General features: G+C 59.5%; 1 protein-coding gene, 1 long non-coding RNA gene and 2 other non-coding genes across 5 annotated transcripts; 1 reads left to right on the forward strand and 3 right to left on the reverse strand.

The window, feature by feature from the left end:
* Positions 1 to 4,164: 4,164 nt before the first annotated feature.
* On the forward strand, positions 4,165 to 13,191 carry DIPK1B (divergent protein kinase domain 1B). Of its 2 annotated transcripts, XM_012782029.3 has the most exons (5): positions 4,165 to 4,390; positions 7,765 to 7,899; positions 11,164 to 11,271; positions 11,369 to 11,545; positions 12,114 to 13,191. In XM_012782029.3, exons 1-5 carry the CDS (start codon positions 4,328 to 4,330, stop codon positions 12,924 to 12,926), a joined length of 1,296 nt encoding a protein of 431 aa, XP_012637483.3. In that variant the 5' UTR covers positions 4,165 to 4,327; the 3' UTR covers positions 12,927 to 13,191. The 2 variants fall into 2 exon arrangements, with proteins under 2 accessions (XP_012637483.3, XP_075865314.1); XM_076009199.1 differs by lacking the exon at positions 7,765 to 7,899.
* Positions 13,192 to 13,553: 362 nt separating this feature from the next.
* LOC105880776 (uncharacterized) lies at positions 13,554 to 17,573 on the reverse strand. The gene is made up of 4 exons (XR_001158384.2): positions 17,398 to 17,573; positions 16,460 to 16,508; positions 15,595 to 15,669; positions 13,554 to 14,174 (listed from the first exon to the last, which is right to left on the reverse strand). It is a non-coding gene; the product is annotated as an uncharacterized LOC105880776 (long non-coding RNA).
* Positions 15,391 to 15,528, reverse strand: LOC142874729 (small nucleolar RNA SNORA43). The gene has a single exon (XR_012922365.1). It is a non-coding gene; the product is annotated as a small nucleolar RNA SNORA43 (small nucleolar RNA).
* LOC142874737 (small nucleolar RNA SNORA17) lies at positions 16,163 to 16,294 on the reverse strand. The gene has a single exon (XR_012922371.1). It is a non-coding gene; the product is annotated as a small nucleolar RNA SNORA17 (small nucleolar RNA).
* Positions 17,574 to 23,951: the final 6,378 nt, after the last annotated feature.

Raw genomic sequence — 23,951 nt, forward strand, 5'->3', positions numbered from 1 at the left:
GCCAGCCAGGAAACATCTTGACTTGGGCGTGGGGGGCCCCAGCCGAGCCCGCCCCCCATGTAACAGTGAGCTGAGAGCTGAGCGTGGCTTTAGCACACGGTGGCACCTGCCACTGCTCTCCTGGGTCCTGGGCCCTGTGCCTTTGCCCATGGGAGCATCAGGGCACAGCCTCGTGCCCCAGGGCTGGGACAGGCCACCCCACCGTGCAACAGGCCGGCCGTGCCCAGGGGCCTGCGGGGCCCCACCGCCTCCCCAGAGGTGAGAAAAAGCGCCGGCCTCGCACACCGCAGCCTGGACGTGCCCTGAGAGCCGGGTGCACACGGTCCTGCTCTCCCAGCTCTTGTACCTTCTGGAATGCTCTGGAAACGTCGGACATCCTGCCCTGAGGGCATTTCAGGGAGCCCCCCCCCAGTCCCATTCCCCCGGACCGGCCAGCTGGCCAGTCTCGCAGGGCTGGCTCCCAGCGCTGGCGCGGTGAGCTCAGGCCAGCTGGCACTTTAGGGAAGGGCTGGCACCACCGCAGGAGCGAGTGGTCCCCGATTCCCGGCCTTTCTCGGGGCGAGCTCCTCAGAGCTCTCCTCCCTCCTGCAGTGCCTGGCCCTGCACGGCCCCCCGGAGCCCCCACCTCCCAGCAAACGGGCATCCAGGCGCAGGGGGTCAGGCGCCCACCTCTGGCTGGGACTGCCATCTGGGGGGGCGTGATAGCCCCCACTCCCAGCCAGAGAGAGCCCCCCATGCCTGGGGAGGTGGTCCTGAGTCCTTGACGGCATCCAGACTGTCCCCCCTAACCCCCAGCCCCACTGCGGGGGTGGTCCTGGGTCCTGCCCACTCTCAGGAGCCCTCCCCTAACCCCCCTTTACTGAGGTTACCCCAGACCCCCTAACCTGTCACCCACACGCCAGAGAGGTGGCCCTGGACCCCTGGGCAGCCTCCAGGCTTCTCTGTCCCCCCAGTCCCAGAACCTTCACTCATAGTGAGCAAATGGCCCTGAGCCCCCAGCACCCTGGAACCCCCATGAAGCAGGTGACCAGGGGGTGTCTGACATCAGCAGCAGCCCCTCTGGAGCACCCCCAGAGTCTGGACAGGGATTTGGGGAGCCCCCATGCCAGGTGCCGGGGGAGAAGTCTGCGTGGCAACCACACCAGCCTTGTGGGGTGCAGAGGAGAGAGGCGGTGGGCATTCCCCCAAGGGCCCAGCCCTGTCCCTGAGACCACCGGCTCGCCCGCGGGGCCCCGGCCCGGCACCCACTGACCCTTTCTCTCTCTATAAAGGGGATCCTGCCCTCGGTGGCCTTTGCATCTGCTTTCTTAGCTGAGCTCTCCTGTCCCCTTACACACGCACTGGCCTAGTGACACATGCACACGCACGCTGGACAGCACGGCCTTCCTCCAAGGTGGTGGCATTGGCCACTGGTCCTGCAGGAGCCTCTGGCTCCCCCGCCAGGCGGCAGCTGAGTATGGAGGGGACGGGAGCGGCCGAGAGCCGCTGCCCCACCAGCCACACTGGTCAGCAGGCCCAGGCCAGGAGCCCTCGGTCACAGAGGCAGTGGGCTTGGCACGGCTGTCTCTGGGCCCCCCACGTCCTGCCAGCTTGGGGCTCTCCCAGCGGCCAAGGCGAGCTGCTCTCTCGGGAGAGGCCCTGGCCTGCTGGCCCGGTGGGGGTGCACGCCCAGTGTCCGGACGCAGCCATGGGCCCCACCTGAGCAGTCTCCCATTGTCCCGCACATGGGCGGTGGGCTCTGCCTGGGGGACAGTCCCCACCTTCTCCTCCCTCTCAGAGGCAGCCAAGGGGCAGAGGCCGAGTCATCCTCCATTTGGAGGACCGAGGCAAGGGCCCCTCCCGTCCCCACAGGGGCTGGCTGGGCTCTGCCCACAGGTGTTGAACAGCCTCGGCCTTTGAGGGACATGGGGAGATCCCTCCCCAGGGCAGCTGGAAGTGTCCCCTGGACTGACCATGGACACTGACCATGGGTCCTGGACTGCAGTGGGGCGGAGCAGTCTCTGGGTGGCCAGGTGGCACCTGAGTGTCTGCCTGGCCCACGTGACCTCCTGGGGGCTCCTGTGGACAAGTGACCTGGCATGTGGTCCAACTTCAGGTCTGTATTAGTCCGCCCACCCTCCTCAGCATATCCTGACACAGGGACCACTCACCCTCCTGCGCCACCTCCTCCAGGGAGCCTTCCCTGGGAACCCGCCCCAGACCTTCCTTGCCACCGCCTCGCCCGACTCAGACGGATGAATCCAGGGGCTTCTGCACCCTCCCGCTGAGCTGCCACTCCTGCCCTGCCCTGGTGCCAGTCCTCCTGCAGGAGGGGGACAGGCCACCCCTTACACACCTGTGGGACCCTGGGCCTCTGGAGGAGGCTCCCAGGTGCCGGGACGTGGCAGGGCCTCCCTCCGGGCTGGGCGAGGTCCGGTGCTTGGCGCTCTGCCTCTCACCCTCCGTCCTGCTCAGCCCTTTCTCAGAGCTCTGAGACCCTCGCTGGGGCAGTGCCTGGCTTTGAGGCGGGAGACAGGGTCACCTGGGGACACAATGGTCCCTCCTCCCAGTCTGGCTACCAGCTGCTCTGGGGGTCACAGATGCTGGGAGGGTCCCCCGGCCCCTCTCCCATCCTCATGCTCCCCGGCCCTGTCCACGCAGTGTCCAGCCTGGCCCACTCAGCCCCCACGGGCCCCTCCCTGCTCTGTGCCCGGCCGGAGTCCTGTCCTGCCTGGCCACGCCTCCCCAAGTTTAACACCCTGCCATGCAATTCGTGGAGAAAGATTCTTTTCAACAGACGGTGCTGGAACAACTAGATATCCAAGTGCAAAGCATCCCAACAAACAAACACACAAAACCAAAAACCGGAACACTGCCCTGATCCACACACCTCGGGAGATATGCAAAATTAACTCGAAATTGGCTCATTGATCTAAACGCAAAACCCAGTACTGCAGGACTTCTAGAAGGAAGCATAGAAGAAAATCTTTTTGACCTTGGGTTAGGCAAAGATTTCTTAGCTATGACACACACTAAAAGCGCAAGCCGTAACAGAAAAAAAAATGTTAAATTGGACCTCATTAAAATCAAGAACTTTTGTTCTTTGAAAGACACTGCTAAAAGAACAAAAAGACAAGGCACACGCTGGGAGAAAAATCTACGTGGTCGCATGTCTGATAATCGACTGATACCCAGAAGCATAAAGAAGTCTCAAAGTGGCCGGGCGCGGTGGCTCACCCCTGTAATCCTAGCACTCTGGGAGGCCAAGGCAGGGGATTGCTCGAGGTCAGGAGTTCGAAACCAGCCTGAGCAAGAGCAAGACCAAGCTCTACTATAAATAGAAAGAAATTAATTGACCAACTAATTAATATATAGAGAGGAAAATTGGCCGGGCATGGTGGCACATGCCTGTAGTCCCAGCTACTCGGGAGGCTGAGGCAGGAGGATGGCTTGAGCCCAGGAGTTTGAGGTTGCTGTGAGCTAGGCTGACGCCACGGTACTCACTCTAGTCTCGGCAACAGAGACTCTGTCCCCAAAAAAAAATGTCTCAAAGCGTCATGAGAGGAAACCACACGATTTGCTTTTAATGGTTGAGCCACTTGGATAGACGACCCCCCCCATTCCCCAGGGAGGGGCCAAGGCCCGGGTGGCTGCAGAGTTAAGGTCCCTCCGTCCCACCGCGCAGCAGCACCCCCCCCCCGTATTTGCCAGAGCGAAATGGAACCCGTGTCCACACGACACCTGCGCACGAAAGCGGATGGAGGCGACTCGCGTGTCGCCCAGCGCCAGCCGCCAAACCAGTGGCCTCGGCAGTCGGCAGTCGTAGGGGCCGGACGTCAGGAGCAGGATGCGGGGCGCAGGGGCTCACCCGAAAGGCCGGGAGCGTTCGCGGGCGCCTCGCTCTGCGCCCCGGCGATGGCGGGGGCTGCGCGCCCGTGCGCGCCGGGAAGCCCCGCAGGATCGGGAGTGGAAACGCGCCCCTGGCCGCGCGGGAGGCCTCCCGGAGCCGGCACACGCCCCCCGCCCGCAGCCCCCGCCGCGCGCCCCCGCGCCCCCGCGCCCGCTCCGGGAGGCGGGCCCTCGGCGCCCTCCCCACCCCACCCGAGCGGCTGCGGCGCGCCTCCAGCTCCGCCCCGCGCGCCCCCGCCCCCGCGCGCCCCCACGCGCGCCCCCGCCCCCAGCGCCGCGGTCGGCCGTCAGAAAGGCGCGCGCCCTCGCCTTTAACGCGGGCCCGGGGCGCGCGGCCCGCATGGCGAGGCGGCGGCGGCCGTAGCGGGCCGGGCCGGGCCGGGCCGGGGCTGAGGCCGAGCAAGGCGCGGGGCCCGCACCGCCCCGGCCGGCGCCCACCATGCGGCGGCTGCGGCGCCTGGCGCACCTCGTGCTCTTCTGCCCCTTCTCCAAGGGCCTGCAGGTAAGCGCGGGGCCTGGCGCGAGGCCGGGGCCGCCCGCCACGCAGACCCGGCCGCCTCTGGGCGCGGGAGGGCGACGTCCAGCCCCGGGGGTGGGGCCGAGCGCGGAGGGTGGGCCCAGATTCAGGACCCAAGGGGTTAACGAGGGCGGGTGGGGAGGGGGTGGCCCCCGGGCGGGTGGGGAGGCCGGGGACTTGGAGAGGACCGGAACGGGAGAGGGGTGGGGAGAGGTGGATGCTGCGGGCTGGCAGCGCCCGCCGCCCAGGCCAGACCCTGCTCCCCGGGGTCCACAGGCCACACCGAGGTCCCTTCCTTTTCTCTCCACTTAAAAAATAAGGTGTGTTTTTCTGCTGTAGAAAACTTGGGACACATAGAAACGTTCTAGGAGATACTGACCTGCTCCTGGGTCATCCCATCAGCCAGCCAGAGAGCAGGGACCGGGCCCTGGCCAGGGTGACCTTGGAGCAGTCACCGCCTGCAAGGGAGGCCCAGGCGGCCTTGGGCTCTAGCTGCCCGAACCCCTTTCACCGGCTTTGGGGAGGCCCGGCCAGGCAACATCAGTCTCAAGCCGTCCAGGACCACCACCCCCCGTCTCCACGTCCTCCCAGGCGTTCCAGGACCCCAGCCACCTGCGGGAGGGAGCCAGCCTGGTCGGAGGGGTCCCGGGTCGGCGCCGGAGGTCCTGCCCTTGCTGAGGGCATGGCTGGCCTCAGTTCCCTCCTGGGCAGAGGGGTTGCAGCTGAAACTCACAGGTTGCAGTGTGACCCTCTGGGCCCAGACACCCTGCCTGCCTGGGCCCGCCGGGTGTGGTGGACCCAGCCCAGCCCTGGGCAAGGTGGGAGCTGAGGGGTTGGAGGACCATTCCGTACCCAGGAGGTGGGGTGAGCGTCTGCCCCCAGCCCTGAGGAAGGGCCTTGACCCAGGGACCTAGAGCAGTGCTCCAGGCCCTCTGAGCTCTGCCCAGGAACAGTAGGAGAGGGATTTGGGCCGGTTCCCCTGGGGCTGGCTCAGGGGGAGAGCCCTGGTCCGAGCCCAGCCCCTCGCCCCCAGGCAGTGTGGCCATTCGCCCTGAGCCTCAGACTCCCTGCCTGTGAAACACCCTTCTGGGTTGGTGGCAAGGGGCATTTGGGTGTGGACAGTTGTGCTGTTACCAACCCCTGAGCGACCTCCCCGACCAGGGAGCTGGTCCCATCCTGTCCCTGCAAAGCCCAGCCCAGGCCTGGAGGGGCATCCTCCAGACTTGCCAGTCTGCCCCCCAAAACCCCTCTGGTACCCTGGAGGCCCCAGGGGAGTCAGGGACGGCTCCAGGGGAGTGGCCAGAGAGGGAGCCTCCCGCAAAAAGCCTGAGCCCTGGTGTGTTTGGCTGGGGCATGGGCGGTTCCTGGGCTGGGCCCCTAGTTCTGGGTCACTTTGTCCAACCCTGGCAGCCCCTGGGTCCAGCGACGGCCGCAGGCTGCCCACCTCCTGGCTGTCCCCTAGACCCTCAGCCCATGCTGGACCTCTGTGCTCGGCTTGCCTAGGGCGTGCTCCCCTGAGCCAGAAGTTCCCCGACCTCATCCTGCCAAAACAGCACCCCCTCCAGCACCACCCCCCACTGTTTCTCTGCTTTCCTGTTTTTCCTTTTGCACAAATCAGACGGAAACAGATGCAGTGCCAGGGACAAGTGGGCCTGGGGGGGGGGTGCGGGGGCCCAACCTGGGCCATGGCTGTCTCCAGCCCAGCTGTGCCCCTCCCTCAGCTCCCTGGAGTCCTCCCGCCCGGCCCCTCCTGGGGTGGCGGCCCAGGGAGCTGGTGCCCAGGAAGCAGGAGTGGGGTGGGGAAGGGGTCCCCCCAGCCGCCTAGGCTGGGCCTTGTCCTCGGTGGGGAGCGGCGGCCCCATTTCTCAGAGGAGGAGGCTCCTGCCCCAGCCCCGAGCTCCCCAGGACTGAGCAGAGCTGGAGCCCTCTGCTCCTGACTGTGGCTCCGCCCTGGGGCTGTGGGGCGTGTGTCTGGCCAGAAGGTCCTGGGAGGGGGACATGGCTTGGCCCAGTGGTCAGCCTCTCCCTGGTGGCAGGTGGACAGGAGGCCACGGGGGTGCTTGGCGCCAGCATCAGGGCCTCCTCTGGGGGGAGGCTGGCCCCCAAGTCTGTGCCTTCCTGCGCTCAGCTGTGGGTGGAGGATGTCCGTGCCCCTGGCAACACAGCCCCCTCTGCTGGCCGTGCCTAGACACTAGCACCCTAAGAGGGCTACAGTTGCTAGGGCAGGGCTTTCGGGGATGGAGGTCATCCCCAGCTGTCCCTTGCTGTCACCCCTGGAAACCTGGCTGGGAGGGCTGGATGGGAGACAGTGCCCCCAGCACCTCAGCCAGGACTCTGGGACCCTCACACCCGTGACTCCACTTGCCAGCAGGGGAAACCAAGGCAGAGGGGCTGAGGCGGAGTGACCCAGCGCCCTCTGTGAGCACAGTTCCAAGGCCACCCCAGACAGCTGGGTTGGTGCCTCTGGCAGAGGGACAGGGACTCCTTATGTTTTTTTAATTGTGCTAAAATACCCATGACGTTTACCATTTTAACTATTTTTGTGTGCACAGTTCAGTGTCATTAAAGACATTCCCACTGCTGCGCAGCCGTCACCGCCGGCCACCTGGAGAACTTTCCGTCCTCCCAGCCTGCTGCTCTGTCCCCAGGAAACACCGAGTCCTCCTCCCCCGCCCCTCTCTATCCCCCACCTTTCTTCTACCTGTCTCTATGGACACCTCTGGGGACCTCAGAAAGGCGGAATCAGACACGATATGTCCCCTGGTGACTGCCCAGGTCACCCCCATGATGCCCTGCGGGTTCACCCCAATTGTAGCATGTGTCAAAATTTCCTTCCCCTGAGGCTGAACACTTCCTGCACCCCCACAGATGCTGGGGCTGCTTGTGCCCCTCGGCCGGCCATTGTGAGCTCTGGTGTGCAGCCCCATCCGCACGGCAGCGGGAAGGGCAGTGTCACTTGGGGGCTTGTGGCGGGTGGACCCTCCCCAACTGCCAGGTGTTGCTCATGGGAGCTGGTGCAGAGGTGAAAACGTTAGGAAATTCGAGCAAGACAGGAGAGTTTCTATGACGTATCTTTATTCAGCAAAAGAAAGCGCTGGCCACCCCCCCTCATTTTGAAATGTGTTTTTACCTGTCCAGGAAATGTAAGTCTGGGAGGTGCCACCCCTGCCTGTCGACCGCACGCTGGGGAGGGACCCAAGACGGGGGGCACTGAGCCGGAGGTGGACATGGCCTGGAAGCCGGAGGGGCTGCCGGTGGCCAAGGGGTGCCGAGGCTCCTTATCTGTGAAATGGGGGTCAGAGAAACCCCATACGCAGGGCACTGACAGCACTGTCTCAAGTGGCTCCTTCCCCCAGCAGGGGCGGCTCCCGGGCCTCAGGGTCAAGTCCGTGTTCCTGGTTTGGCTGGGCGTCTTCGCGGGCAGCTGGATGCTCTACCTGCACTACTCATCCTACTCAGAGCTGTGTCGCGGCCGCGTCTGCCAGGTGGTCATCGTAAGTGTCGCCCGGCGTGTGGGTGAGATGCTGGCCGGGCCCTGGAGGCGCCAGTTTAGGCCTACGGCCGCGAGGCCACTTGGGTTTCAAGGTGGAAGTTGCGCTCTGCAGAGCAGCCCCTGGCAGAGGGTGGAGGATTGGGGGGCGGGGGGCAAGTGGGGAGATAGCGGGGGGAGGTGGTGGCTGCAGTGGGTGCCCAGAAGGGCATGGGCGGCTTGGACGGGCCGGTGGCTGGGGACAGGGCAGACTCCGGAGATGTTTGGGAGGGAGGACGTCTCGGCAGGGGGATGAGGACAGGCAGCTGTTCTCACTGCTGCAGACTGGTGCTTGCCTGGGTGGCATCGGGGGCTCCTCCTGGGGCAGGGGCCCCCCGAAGCAGGTGCAGAGCATGGCCTTCCAGAACCTGCACCCCAGGGAGATGGGGCTAAAGTCCCCCCAGCAGCTGAGGAGGTGCGTGTGTGAGCAAGCATGAGCACAGGTGTGTGAGCGTGTGAGCTCCTCTCTGTGCCGTGTGACTGGCTGGGGGAGGGCGTGACAGCCCCATTCTCCTGGCAAAGCCCAGATGTGCCCAGAGCCGGGTGGACCTCCACCCACGTGGCCTCACAGCCGTGGCCATCTTGACCCCGCCCTACCTGGCCTGCCAGCAGCCAGAGCCCTTGAGACGCTGATGACCAGGTCCCTGATGACCAGGTCCCGATGCCGCCCCCCACCTGGGGCCGGGCGCTGCCCTGTAGCAGCAGGAACTCCTCGGGCGTCGAGGGGGCTGCGGGGGGGCTCAGGCGGGCCTGCTCTGGCCACCGCTCCTGGCTCCCCGGCCCTGGGCCCTGCAGAGCCCTGTCTGACAGGGTGGCTATGGGGGAGGGGGGTGGGGATCCGGGCGTGCAGAGCCCCTGTGACAGATCTTGTGCAGGACCATGGGCAGGACAGCAGTGGCGGAGGGGCCAGGCCTGGGGACCAAGGAGGCCAGGGTTGGGCACAGGCCTGTGGGCGCAGAGAGCAGGTGGTTAGGGCACCGGCAGGTGTGTTCTCAACACCTACCGGTGTTGTGTGCCAGGCCAAGCAGGCCGCTGCGGGGAGCAGAAGGACGTGCCCCCCAAACAGGAGGAGGCTGCAGCGTCCTGGGCTGGCTGGCCCTTCTGCTCACCGGGGCCTTCCCAGAGGTCACTGCCAAGCCTGGCTCTCTTGAAGCCCAGGCCCACCAAGAGAGGCCCACCCAGGGGCCGTGGGGATGTCCCCTCCCACCACCTGCCTGCCTCACATGGGCATCAGATACCTCGGGTTCCCAGGCCTGTCCACGTTCACACGGGTGGGGACGGTGCCAGGGGTCATGGATCAGGCGCTAGCAGGGCTGGGGGGAGAGGGGACCTGGTGGGCAGCCTCAGCACCTGAGGAAGCCCCCACAGCCCTGGTGACGTGCAGGGAAGGTGGGTGTGGGCCCTGGAGCCCTGGCTCCCAGCCGGTGGTGGGCCACGTGGCCAGCACCCGCCATACTCCGGGGTGTGGAGCAGCCTCCTGTCCCCCAGGCCCTGCCGCTGTGGGGGTTCTCGGCGTAGAGTATAAGTCCCCTAACACGTGTTGGGGGGGCTCTGAGCAGAACCCTGGCCCCGAGAGCCTGCCTACAGGTGTGGGGTTTTCTTAGTGTCCCTGGTCTGGTCTGAAGAGCTGTGGCTTTCACGCCGCCCCTGGACGGGCACTGCCTTCTGGTTCACGTGGCTGAGTCCTTGGCCTCTGGCTGGCTCAGTCTCATTTTCGTCCCCAGCCCTTGCCCTCCCCCACCATGGATGGCGGGATATTCCGCACACCCCTCCCTCTCTCCTTCCTCCAAGCCTGGCCGACAGTGCCCCGGCTCCGTGGCAACCGGTGTGCATCCAGGAGTTCACCCAGCATGGCCCCGAGAGGAAGGGCTGGGCTCCATGGGCGCCCCGTCACCTCCCGGCTCCCCGCCTTCCCTTGGGACTCGAGGCCGCAGGGCCCCGTCTGATTTCATTACTGCCAGGGGTGTCTCCCTGCTCGTCTGGCTGACGGGGGCTGGGGCGGGCCTGGCAGGGAGGACAGGGCTGGGAGTGATTGTCCAGCCCCAGGGTGCTGTTCTCTGAGCTGACGGTGGCAAACAGCACTGATGATAGCAGTCACTGCGCTCTGAGCCCGCCCGTGCCACATTATCGCCCCAGGATTTGGGAGTGCTCGCCCACCGCACGGGCGAGGAGCTCGAGGCTGGGGGCAGCAGGTGGGCTCTGTCACCACCTCGCAGCGTCCCCTCCACGAGGGGCGCCCTGTCCTGACCGCACCTGGGGTAGGACAGCGTCTCAGGGCCTGTGCCGCATGTCAGGGCACAAGGAGGAAGGGACCAAGTCCGCGGGGAAGGGGGCGTGGAAACCAAGCAGCCCTGCCTCTGGGCGGAGCCGGCACCAGGGGCTGTCCAGTTCCAGAGCCGCCGGCAGCCCCCTAACCCCGCTGGGCGTGGTGCTACCGTGTGCCTTTCCCAGGACTCTTCCTTCACCTGGGGGACAGCCTAATGCCCCACCCGCGACCAGGGCCCCTCACAGGGGAAACCTGCTCACACTGGCCGTGCTCTGGCGCAAGGGCTGCCCTGTGTTCCTCCTGGTGTCCCAGGAGCGATTCAGGGCACCACCAGGACCCTGGGCAGGGAGGGCGCCACGAGGCAGGAGGGAAGGGCCTGCCCGGGTCCCAGAAGGCAGGAATGGGGAGTCAGGAGGAAGTGGGGGCGATGTGCAATCCATACAAGGAACAGAGTGCATGTCCCTAAACTCTTATCTCTGGCCACCGGCCTGGGCTTGACCATTAGGATGTGGTGTCCTCCTAATGGGACGTGGTGGGGGTGGGGGCCACCCTGCAGCAGACAGGCTCATGCTGCAGCCGCCAATGGTACGTGCCAGGGCCTGGCGCTGCCTGTGGAGGTGCGGGGAACCCTGGGCTGCAGTGATCCAGCCGCCCCACCAGCCACGGTGCTGCCCCCGCGTGGCTCAGGGCCTGCCGTGGGCGCCAGGCTGCCGGGCTACCAGCTCCAGCAGCTTGAAGTCCCTGAGAAAAGGGCTGCAGCCGCAGCGTCCGGCACACTGGGTCCTGGGACAGACTGGCAGATGTGATGGGACCCTAGATGCCCACCCTCCCACCGATGTCCACCTTGCTTTGCCAGTTGGTTCCCTCCTTCCCAGGAATCGTGGGTGTGGAGAGGGGCTCGGTGGGGGCAGGGGGCCTGACCACCCAGCCCGTCCTCGACACACCCTGGCACTGTCTCCTCAGTGTGACCAGTACCGCAAAGGCATCATCTCAGGCTCCATCTGCCAGGACCTGTGCGAGCTGCACAAGGTGGAGTGGAGGACCTGCCTGTCATCGGCCCCGGGCCAGCAGGTATGCCCGCGGGCAGGGCTGGGTGGGCCTGGGGCTGAGGCTGCCCGTGCGGCGGGAGGGGCACATCGGCACAGAGGACCCCTGTGGTCCCGTCCAGGTGTACAGCGGGCTCTGGAGGGACAAGGATGTGACCATCAAGTGTGGCATTGAGGAGGCCCTCGACTCTAAGGCCCAGCCGGACATGCCCCCCCGACGGGAGCTGGTGCTGTTCGACAAGCCCACCCGGGGCACCTCGATCAAGGAATTCCGGGAGATGACTCTCAGCTTCCTCAAGGTCAGTCGGCTTTCCTGGGAGGCGGACGGGCTGTCTGTTGCAGCTGCAGAGCCCGTGCCCAGGATGCATGCGGTGGGCAGCCTGGCACCTGTGCGCCCCCAGTGCAGGCCAGGGAAGCAGCCTCTGCAGGGTGGGTGGGGGCCAGACGGGCTGGCAGAGCCAAGGCCCCTTAGCAGGTCCACGTGGCAGGAGCTGAGGACCAGCCAGGAGGGGGAACGAGGGCTCAGGGATGAAGGCACCTGCCAGCCTCTGCCCTCGGCTGAGTCTAACCCCCAGAAGCTCGGAGGCCTCTCTGTGCCCCGGTGCTCACCACCCCAGGTCCCCACAAGCACCCCAGGCAGCTGGGAATCAGGCAGGCCTGACTGGCAGCAGCAGGAGCGCCGGCCAGGGAGGGTCAGGGGCCCCCGTGTCGCTGGCTGTCCCTTCCGGCTACATGGTTGCAGGCTGGGACCCCAACCTGGCAGATGTGCCAGTCTCCCCACAGCCGCCTTGCCAGGACCAGGTCAGGGGAGGCCGTGCTCCCAGGGCTCCAAGATGACCAAGTCTCCCTTTTGGTCCCAAACGGCAGGCGAACCTGGGAGACCTGCCCTCACTGCCCGCGCTGGTTGGCCAGGTGCTGCTCATGGCTGACTTCAACAAGGACAGCCGGGTGTCCCTGGCCGAAGCCAAGTCCGTGTGGGCCCTGCTGCAGCGCAACGAGTTCCTGCTGCTGCTGTCCCTGCAGGAGAAGGAGCACGCCTCCCGGCTGCTGGGCTACTGCGGGGACCTCTACCTCACCGAGGGCATCCCGCACGGGCCCTGGCACGTGGCCGCGCTGCCGCCCCTGCTGCGCCCGCTGCTGCCGCCCGCCCTGCACAGTGCCCTCCAGCAGTGGCTGGGGCCCGCGTGGCCCTGGCGGGCCAAGATCGCCATCGGCCTGCTGGAGTTCGTGGAGGAGCTCTTCCACGGCTCCTACGGAACCTTCTACATGTGTGAGACCACGCTGGCCAACGTGGGCTACACGGCCACCTACGACTTCAAGATGGCCGACCTGCAGCAGGTGGCGCCGGAGGCTGCCGTGCGCCGCTTCCTTCAGGGCCGCCGCTGCGAGCACAGCTCGGACTGCACCTACGGGCGCGACTGCAGGGCCCCTTGCGACAGGCTCATGAGGCAGTGCAAGGGCGACCTCATCCAGCCCAACCTGGCCAAGGTGTGCGAGCTGCTGCGGGACTACCTGCTGCCTGGCGCCCCCGCCGACCTCCGCGAGGAGCTGGGCTCGCAGCTGCGGACCTGCACCACGCTGAGCGGACTGGCCAGCCAGGTGGAGGCCCACCACTCGCTGGTGCTCAGCCACCTCAAGACACTGCTCTGGAAGAAGATCTCCAACACCAAGTACTCCTAACACCACCGGCTCGCCTCCTGGCCATCCTGGGGGGCCGGCCCGGCAGCTGCCTCTCCTCCCCTCCCTCAAGCAACCCATCACAGAACCGTCCCACAGCATCAGGGCTCCCTGGATTCCAGCAGCCCACAGATGGGACCCTCTGAGCTCAGAGGAAAGGCTGAACACGGAGGGCAGGAGCCTGGAGCTGACCCAAGGGGGACCCGCCCGGGCCCAGATGGGCTTTGTCACTCTGAAGAAATCTTGTAAATAAATAGCTTTTATGTGATGTGCGGCACTGCTCACAGGCCCCAGCGTGGTGGCCCACCAGTCCATGCAGCTGGGCACCTCGCCCCAGTCCTCTGCTGTCCCAGAGCCCTCACCCAGCCTCTCCCCTCGCAGTGTTTCAGCAGTCAGGTGGTTGAGGGTGTCTAGGAGACCCCCCAAGCCTGGATTATGGCTTGGTTTATGGTAAAGGTCACGAACAGACAAAGATACTCTAGTATCAACACAGATTTTACAAAAATTAGCCATTAGTTTTGAAACTCCTTATCTAGGCAACAGCCAGGTGATAGTGCACTGCAGCTTTTCCCAGCCCCCTGCACGTGCTCCCCACAGGAATTCCCCCCAGGAGGAAAGTTCAAATCAAGATACAGTGAATTCAAGACCAATTTATTCTCAAGTTTTGCCAACACAGAAATACTCTCCTTGGAAGTGCATCAAATCTTTCCATTCACTTTAAAACCTCTTGCTTAAAATTCCAACCCATAAGGCCCATATCCTTAATGCTAATCTTTTTTTTTTTTTTTCACTCTTGCCCGGGCTGGAGTACAACAGCATCATAGCTTACCATAACCTAAAACTCCTGGGTTAAAGTGATCCTCCTGTCTCAGCCTCCTGAGAGCTGGGACTACAGGCACATGCCACTGGCTAATTTTTAAATTTTTTGTAGAGCGGAGGTCTTGTTGCTCAGGCTGGCCTCAAGTGATCCTTGAGGTGGGGCTTTAAAAGGGTTGATTAAAGTGATACAAAGTCTGTTCTGCATGCGGTGGTCCCACGAGGTGCCCCCAGGCAGCCGTGGTGTAGCCCCACCCAGGGCTGAGGCCACAGGCAGCAGGACGGACCAGCATCAGCCTGCCCACCCTTGAAACAAAAGCAGAATATAGTCTGCAGCTGTGTGGCTTGGTGCAGGCGGGCCTCAGACGCTGCATGTGCCTGGTCCCAGGGCGGCAAAGCCCACAGCTGCACCTCCGTCCCTCCTGGACTCCAGATCTGAAAAACGAACAGGACAATGAAGCAGACCAAGGCTCGCTCTTAACGCGGATTCACTGAATGATCTCTAGGAAATCCCAACTGTGAATTCCCAAAATTGTATTTAAAGTTATATATTTTTATTCTTATGTGACCCTATAGGAAGGTTTGTCAATACCAGCACTGTTGGTTTAGGGGCCACATAATTCTATGTTGTGTGGTCAGTTTGTGCACTGTAGCAGGGCCCCAACCTACGGTGAGTTGTATAGTTACCTCACTATATATTATAATGTAATATAATGGAAATAAAGTGCACAATAAACATAATGCACTTGAATCATCCCCAAACCATCTCCCCGCCACCGTGCCTAGTCCGTGGAAAAACTGTCTTTCATGAAAATGGTCCCTTGGTGCCAAAAAGGTTGGGGACCATTGCTTTAAGATGTGTAGCGGCACCCTTGGCCTTTGCCCGCTAGACAGCACCCCCATTTCCACCCATTTTATGAAGATGTAATAAGGTATCTCTGGACATTGCCACATACCCTGGGAAGGGCACACAAATCACTCTGGTTAAAAACCATTAATCTACAGGCCTTTGGTGGGCCCCAAAGGGCCCTGACTTTGGTCTCCAACAGAAAGAATGCTGCTGTGCACCTCTGGCATTCCCGTTCCATACCCTACTGTGACCCTCTGGCATTCCTGTTCCATAACGGACCCAGAGACGTCTCCTCTTGTCCTGCTTGTCTCAAGGCTCCTGACAACACCAGAGTGAGGCAGCTCCTGAACCACCATCGAGGGCCCTTCCTCTGGGCATAGGGTCTGGGGACCACCCAAGGAGTGTCAATGGTGGCCAGGACACAGGCAGTTTGTACCACCCCTGAGGTTCTTAGCCACACTTGCCCAAGTCCTCCCCAGACAGATCTGGAGAACTGTCCTCTCTAGGAGAGGATACTCTGGGAATTCTAGGAATGAGACCCTCTCCCGGTTAGTCTCACTGTACCAAGAGGTGGCCATGTGCCAGGGGCTTTAAACACACACAGTCTCATTTAATCCTGGTAACTGGCCCCACTTCATAGATGAAGAAAATGAAAACCAAGTGCAGCGGTCTCGCCTGGGTTCCCCGCGATATCTGAAAGTGCGGCACTGTCATCACCGCACATGCCACCACCCCTTGTGGAGCAACCAGGGGGTCATGTTCCAAAGCAAAAGCTAAATGCTACCTCCCTGTGGTTCTAGGAAATGTCAGGCTACAAACCATTCTTAGTGTTCACTGGTTTCGGAACACTGAGCGTAGAAATAGCCACTTTCTCTTTGCCCCGATGTCACAGGTGCAGCAGAGCAGCCACACCTGTGGTGCTGGCAGGACCAGTGCAGCATCTGCAGGGCAGCCACTCACTTCCCGCCCAGGGCCAGAGTGGGCAGCCTTCGCCTCTCCTCTTACCTTGAGGCCACCGGTCACTCTAGCCAATGCTCACATGGTAAGGCGACCTTCACAGGTTGACAGTCATGTTCCTACCTGTATCAAATAACAAAACTGCTTGGCACAGATGCAAGAGGACAGTACAAGCTGCTACCATCAACTGAACCAAGCACCAGCAGCCCCTTCCCTAGTGCTTTGTATTCCTAGAGGATTCGGAAACACTACCCCTTTGACAAGGTGCACAGAATGAATCAACTATCAGGTGTTGTCCTTTATTCTTCCTATTACTAATTTTTAAAACTGACGTATGAAGGCTGCTGCTGCTAAGGGCACCTTCTACCTTCCCACTGTCCCTCCCAGACCCCTGATGTCCAAAAGTGAAGATTAGAAAGTGCTCAGCCTGCTCTCCTGAGGACTGAGTGGTGCTGCGTAAACCCGGCTGACCAGCATGTTGGCCAGGAAGCCCTCCTGCCTTCTGCACCCACACGGCCACGCTCTCCCAGAGCTACTATCCAGGCACTAATAGATCGAGGTCCACAAAATGAGAGCAAGGGGAAGCAGCACAAAGCCCTGCGCTGGAGCATTGCTAAGTGTCGGACTAATAATCATTCAGACGTCCATGGGTCAGAACGCTGAGCGTAGACATAGCCTCTCTTCTCTCCGCCACCTAATGACACAAATGCAGCACAGCAGCCACATCTGCAACGCCTCTAGGGGCAGCATGTGTTGAAGGTGAAATAGTTCACGTTTATTCCCCTGGAGAGGGAGCTTCCCTACCATGCAGATGCAGGGCCAAGATGTCCCTACAGTCAAGTAGGCTGTCAGATGGGAGGGGATGATTGTACTTGAAAGGTGAACCCGTTCCAGAACCGACGTGTCAACTTACCCAAGACCCCAGCATCCCTCACGGGTGTAGCTGCCAGTAAGCGAACTCCCTAAGGAAGAAACCAACATTTCATACAAATCTTGCCAAGATCACAGAAGAGGGTTGCACTACAGTATATTTTGCTGCATCTGGTCTCCCAGGAGACAGACCAAAGGGTCCCAGCCACCAGAAAACTCCTGCCTAGAAGGGCCATTCCAGGAAAATCCACCCCGCCTTACTCTCTTCTCTCCCCTCACTCCCTGCTTAATCTGGCAGGTGTGTGTGGAAACGCAGGCTACGATACACCGGCACTGCACGAAACCCAACAGGATACTGGCTGTTGTACCTCTGCGGACATCAAGGAACCAGGCAATGCCCGAGACAACCGAGCAGTTCCCCCTTTCCACCAGCCGAGCAGCAGCATTCACACCCCCTGCACTAGACAAACCACCTAACTTTTGGACCGAGCCCAATGAGGAGTGACAACTGACGTTTTAAAGAAAAAACCCAGAGACACTTGACTTCCTCAAAGGCTCAGGTAGCGAGAGAGGCGGCGGCTGTGGAAGGCTCGTGGATACATTTGGGGAGGACGCTCTTCTGCAATGACCAGACTCCCCCACCGTGCCACCACCTCGCCGGGCTTCCGGGAGATTCCCAGGCGAAAGCGGGCGCGACGTGAACGGCCGGGGCAGCTGCCTTCCCACCCTCGGACAGGGCCGCTCCTCCTCGGCGTCCCGCGTCCCCAGCCTGCGGCTCAGAGCCGGGCGGGTCCGGACCTGCCGCACCGCGAGCCCAGGCCCGGCGGGGAGGCAGGTGGGCGGCGGCGCCGCAGACACCGACACCCTCCTCCTGCTCCTCCCAGCCCCGCGGGCCGCCCGCAGCCGCAGCCGGAGCCGGAGCCGGCCAGGTGGGACCGCGGTGACCCGGGCGAGCCCCTCCGCTCGCCAGCGCGCTCTTACCTGCGGGCCGCGCGCGCCGCCGCCGCCGTCCGGGTCTCGGGGCCGAGCAGCGCCAGGGAGAGCGCGGCCACGCCTGCCCCGAAAGGCGAGGCCGGAGGACCCGCCCCGCGGGGCTCGGGAGAACCCGGGGCCCGAGACGCGCGCCTCATGGCCGCCGCCGCCGTTCACAGAGGACGTGCAAGGACGCGCCGCGCCTTTTATAGCGCGTACGGCGGCCCGCGAGGGCCAACCCGCGCCGCGCTCCGGTCGCCGCGGCAGCGCCCCCTGGCGGCCTCCGGGAGCCGTCCAGGCGACCGGGCCGGAGCGGGCCCTATTCCCGCTGGCGGCGGCGCCACCATGAGGATATTCCTCCACGTTACTGATTTGCAGTTGTGCCAGCCTGAAGCGTACCCCTGCCCTTGAAGACTCCATCCAGGAGTGGGCCTTGAGTGCTCCGTCCACGTCCCGTGTAAGGCTGGTGGCGGCCCCCCTCCCCTCCCTAGATCAAAAAGAAAAGGCTACACGAGACCAGACCCCCCCCAAGGACGGCTGCCGGCCCACTGAACACAAACAACACCTGGATGTCCACCCAGATGAGAACGTTTTTCGGTTCCTGGATTCTGAAAATACCGCCAGCCCCTCCTATTTCTCAATGACCACCAAAGGTCGCCCCAGCTTTTCCCGCCAAAAGTCTCCAGTCCGCCCCAAACAGTATAAAGGCTCCCACCCCCTGCAAACTGGACGTGACTTCTTGTCCCCCCCCCACCTCTCTCTCCCTCTCTGTTTCTTTCGCCGGAGGAAAAGTCTACAGGACGTGCCTCTTTCTCCTGCACCTCTCAGCCCAGTGTCTGGCTGTGCTGTGCTGAGCCAGCAGGCGGACCCCGGTGTGGTTCGAGAACATCTGCAACCACAGGCAAGGGCCAGGAAGGCTCTGCTGCCAACCTGGAGAAGGACCTGGCGCTGGCTGTAGAGCTGACGCCACAGTTGGAGCTGGTGGTCGAGTTGCAGGGGACCAAAGTTCACCAACAGGGCGGTCAGATTTCCCTGTGCCTTTCCAAATTCAGGAAACATCCCACAGCCTCTGAAAGAAGCCCCCGCACAAGCCCCCTGGGCGTCTTCCTGTCATGGCCCATTTACAGGATGAACACAGAACACAAAACACAAACGTAGAACACAAAGAAAAACCCGGACACACATACAGACACACACACATACAGGTTTGACTGAGTAATAATATACTGGGTCAGTTTTGTTTTTATACTCTAAAAGATTAAAGTTAGTTCCTTGTAGGTAACCACCCAGGCGTGGCAGGGATAGCCATAAATTCTGGAATGTGTAGCCTTACGGAAGCAGATATCCCCTGACTCAGAATTTCAAGGTGGTTGCTCTAGGCACTAGGCATAGATAAAGGACCGAGATTAGCAAGGATGGGCAAGGCGAGCCACAGGGGGCATTTCTCATCCCCAGCTTCGCTTAGGGTGACCCCCTAAGATCTTCGGCTGAACCCCGGTGGCTGTGCCTGGCTTAGGTCGCCCCTCCCTTGAGGGGTCTTACCCGTCATTGACTAACCAGCCCTCTTATGGGGTGTACAAAGCAATCACAGGAACAATATGTTTATCATGTGGCTTCCAGAGCCCCAATGCTGTGGGGCAGGATAGCTCTTGCATACTTGCAGCTCAGGTCCTTTGTTATGCCTCTAGGCAACAGCCTTGTTTATCACAAGGAGCCTGTCCGGAACAGATTACTTTCAAACACTCTGGGCAGAACAAGTACATTACTCACTAACTTTAATTCTTAAACTAGGAAAATATGTGTCAGTCCCCTACATCTTCCCATCGGTGGTCTACGGAGGAGTGCTCCCAGGCTCCTCTAGGCAGCTCCTCCAACTGCAGCCCCAGGGTTGGCCCTGTATGGCTGCCCTGCCCTGCTGGCACCAGAGCTGGCTCCAGTCTGACCTTTTTTTTCCCTCTTGCTCAAATAACTGTCTAAGAGGCCTGGTGAGTCACACTTTCCAAACGATAACATCTTATTAAACGAATTTTTATTCATCTGCTATAACGTGGCTTACTCTCTTCCGACCTAACTCCGGTTGTTGACCCAAATAAGTGACTCAGGCCAAACTGTCCAATCAGTGGAGGTTTACCAAGCCAAATTGAGGACCTGCCAGGGAAAAACACAAACCACAAGCAGACCAGTGGCCGTTTTCCCACAGGGGAAGTTGGAAGTTTCAGCATTTCACAGGCACACAGAGAGAAAGAACAAAAAAAGAAACAAAGGTTACAGCTGCCTGTCACATTACTCAGGCTCACATTTCTCTTCTCTTTTCTTTTCTTTTCTTTTCTTTTCTTTCTTTCTTTTCTTTTTTTTTGAAACAGGGCCTCACTCTGTTGCTCAAGCTGGGGGCGTGGCACAATGACAGCTCACTGCAGCCAGCCTGGAACTCCTGGACTGAAGCCATCTTGCTGCCTCAGCCTCTGGAGTAGCCAGGACCACAAGCATGCTCCACTGCGCCTGGCTAATTTTTAAATTTTTGGTAGAGATAGGGTCTCGCTGTGCTGTCCAGGTTGGTCTCAAACTCCTGACCTCAAGCAGTCATCCCACCTTGGACTCTCCAGGTATTGAGATTACAGGCATATGTCACCATGCCTGGCCCTGTAATCACGTTTCTTTAGGGCTTAAAATAATTTAGAATTCCAACAGCTTAGATTTTTGAATTATTTATTTTCCTAAGATCAACATAAAAATTATATTTTCTTTCTTTTTTTTTTTTTTTTTTTTGAGACTGAGTCTCGCTCTCTTGCCCAGGCTAGCTCACAGCAACCTCAAACTCCTGAACTCAAGCAATCCTTCAGCCTCACGAGTAGCTGGGACTACAGGCGTGCACCACCATGCCCGGCTAATTTTTTCTATATATATTTTTAGTTGGCCAATTAATTTCTTTCTATTTTTAGTAGAGACGGGGGTCTCGCTCTTGCTCAGGCTGGTTTAGCACTCCTGACCTTGAGCGATCCGCTCTCCTTGGCCTCCCAGAGTGCTAGGATTACAAGGCGTGAGCCACCACACTCGGCTTGTATTTTCTATATAATAAAAATGAACATGTGGATACCAAATTAAAAATGCATCTTCCCCACTTTGAATTGTTTTTGCCACCAAAGAAAATAAAGTAAAAAAGATAACAAAAAAATTAAAAATAAATAAATAAAAATAAAAATGCAATATCATTTATAATTGCTTTTGAAAATGAAAGACAGGAATAAATCTAATAAAACGTACAGGGTTTGTATGCTAAAACTACAAAATGCTTATTAAAAAAACCAAAGCTCCAAATGAATGGAGGCGAGGACCATGTTCACGGACTGGAAGACTCACCCGCATTGATGTCAGTTCTCCCCAGACTGATCTAGAGGTTTAACTCGATTCCTATCAGGATCCCAGCAAGATTTTATGTCAACATAAACAAGCTCATTCTTAAATTTACACAGAAAGGCAAAGGAGTTAGACTGGCTAAAACAATTTTGAAAAAAAATAATAAAGTTACAGGAATCACTTGACTTGATTGTTCACTTATATTTTTCAAAGAAATAAAATTCACATAATATAAATTTACCAGTGTAACCATTATCAAGTGTACAACTATGTCGCTTTTTTTTTTTTTTTTTTCTACCAACAGCAAGTCGATGTCGCTTTTAGTATACTCACAGTTTGACACAACCACCACCACCACCACCATCTGTCCCAGAACATCTCCATCAGGGAGAAGAAACCCTGACCCATAGGCAGTCACTCCCAGCGCCCCCAAGCCCAGCCCCGGGCAACAACAAATATGCCCTCTGTCTCTGGATTTGCCGGCTCTGGACATTTCCCAGAAGTGGAATCATACAATAGATGCCTTTGTGTCTGGTTCTTTTCACTTAGCATAATGTTTCCAAGTTTCATTCACATTATAGCATGTATCAATATCTCATCTCATTTTCTTTCTTTTCTTTTCTTTTTTTTTTTTGAGACAGGGTCTTGCTCTGTCACCCAGGCTGGAGTGCAGTGGTGTCATCATAGCTCACTGTTACCTTTGACTCTTGGGCTCAAGCAACCCTCCCACCTCACCCTCTGGAGTAGCTGAGACTATAGGCGTGAGTCACCGCGCCCCACTAATTTTTCTTATTTTTTGTAGAGATGGGGTCTCACTATGTTGCCCAGGCTGGTCATAAGCTCCTGGCTTCAAGTGATCCTCCTGTGTTGGCCTCTCAACATCTTGGGATTATAGGTGTGAGCCACTGTGCCTGGCCTCATTTCTTTTATGATTAAACAACATTTCATGGCTGGGCCAGGCTGGGCGAGGTGGCTCACGCCTGTAATCCTAGCACTCTGGGAGGCTGAGGCTGGTGGATTGCTCGAGGTCAGGAGTTCAAAATCAGCCTGAGGGAGACCCTCTACTAAAAATTAGAAATAAATTAATTGACCAAATAAAAATATATACAAAAAATTAGCCGAGCATGGTGGCGCATGCCTGTAGTCCCAGCTACTCGGGAGGTTGAGGCAGGAGGATCACTTGAGCCCAGGAGATTGAGGTTGCTGTGAGCTAGGCTGATGCCACGGCACTCACTCTAGCCTGGGCAACAAAGTGAGACTCTGTCTCCAAAAAAAAAAAAACCCAAAACATTTCACTGTATAGATAAACCACATTTTGTTGATCTATTCATGAGTGGATGGATATTTGGATTGGTTTCACTTTGCTTAACTCATGTGACCTGGAAAACGGTATTCTTCCTGGATTAGTTAGAGTTTTCCATATATAACATCATGTCATCTGCAAATTTCTTCCTTCCCAGTCTGGATGTGTTTTGTTTTACTTGCATTATCGTCCAGACTAAAACTGCCAATACAACACTGGGTAGAAGTTGTACCAGTAGACAGTGTCCTTTAACAGTTGAACGGTCAACAAACTGGCACATGCAGACCATGGAACACTGGTCAGTGATGTGAAGGAATTAAGTATTGATGCACACAATTGCAGGAGTCCACATACTGCATGACCCCATTTATATAACATTTTTTTTGGGGGGGGGGTGCCAAGAGTCTCACTCTGTTGCCCAGGCTAGAGTGCCGTAGCGTCAGCCTAGCTCACAGCAACCTCAAACTCCTGGGCTCAAGCAAGATTCTCCTTCCTCAGCCTCCTGGGTAGCTGGGACTACAGGCATGCACCACCATGGTTGGTTGCTCAAGGTCAGGAGTTCGAAACCATCTCTACTAAAAATAGAAAGAAATTAATTGACCAACTAAAAATATATATACAAAAAACTAGCCAGGCATGGTGGTGCATGCTTGTAGTCCAAGTTACTTGGGAGGCTGAGGCAGGAGGATCACTTGAGCCCAGGAGATTGAGGTTGCTGTGAGCTAGGCTGATTTTTTTCTATTTTTAGTTGTTTGGTTAATTTCTTTCTATTTTTAGTAGAGATGGGGGTCTCACTCTTGCTCGGGCTAGTCTCGAACTCCTGAGCTCAAGCAATCCTCCTGCCTTGGCCTCCCAGAGTGCTGGGATTACAGGTGTGAGCTACCGTGCCCAGCCTTATCTAACATTCTCAAAAGGGCAAAGCCAGAGAGGGACAGATGTGGGGCGGGAGGGCGGTGTGATGACACCTGGAGCAGCTCGGGAGGCTTCTGTGCAGGGACAGCCTGAACCTGATTGCAGGGTGGTTACAGGGATCCACACAAGGGTCTTGCTCTTGCTCCGCCTCCCAAAGTGCTAGGATTATAGCTAATGTTTTATTCTTTCCCTTAAAGAGCCCCTAGAGTCTGAGCTTTCAGCCCCGTCCAACCACGGTCCATCCCTGAGGGGGAATGAGGACTGGAAGTGGGAGGGGCCACTGGAAACACTTTTCCTCCAGGGGGCCTGGGGTCCCCCACAGGGATCCCAGCAGAGGGGCATTCACAGGACCCCTCCCGCTGAAGAGGATGCATGGACTGGGGGGCCCAGCATGCAAGCAGGGCGACCAGGGGAGGCTGGTCCCACCGTCCGGGCAAAACCGGCGCTGGCCTGGGCCAGGCTGGTAGAAATGAGGCTGATCAAGAACGTCTGGGCAGGCACAGCGGGCAGCGCTTGCGGGCAGCTTTCCGATGGGCCTTGCAGGGGAGTCACGGAGGACCAGGGTGTCTGGCTGGAACACCAGGGGTCAGGCTCGAGGCCGTCCTGAGCTGAGCCAGGCTAGGGGAACCCTGAGGGGAGCAGGTGGCTGGTAGGGTACGGATGGGAGCCTTCAAGAAGGTGAAGGTATTTTGCCCAAAGCCTAAAGCTCAAGACGTGCCCCGGCATCTTGGAACGCAGGCCCCCCGAGACTGTGTGTCCTGGGGGCTCCTTCCTGACTCTGGAGGAGACTTCTGCCTCTGTCGGGAGGGGCTGAGACCCCTGGCCCCATCCGAGCTGGGGTTGCCTTGGGACACGCAGGACCTGCAGGGAACTGAAGCCCAAGGCCCTGAACTGGGGCAGCTTAAGAGTGAGTGAGTGAGTGAGTGTGTGTGTGTGTGTGTGTGCGTGCGTGTCTGTGCCTGTATCTGCCTGTGTCTGTGGTCTCTGGGGTGTG

This window comes from Microcebus murinus, chromosome 12, assembly GCF_040939455.1.
Source record: "Microcebus murinus isolate Inina chromosome 12, M.murinus_Inina_mat1.0, whole genome shotgun sequence".
Taxonomy (NCBI): Eukaryota; Metazoa; Chordata; class Mammalia; order Primates; family Cheirogaleidae; genus Microcebus; species Microcebus murinus.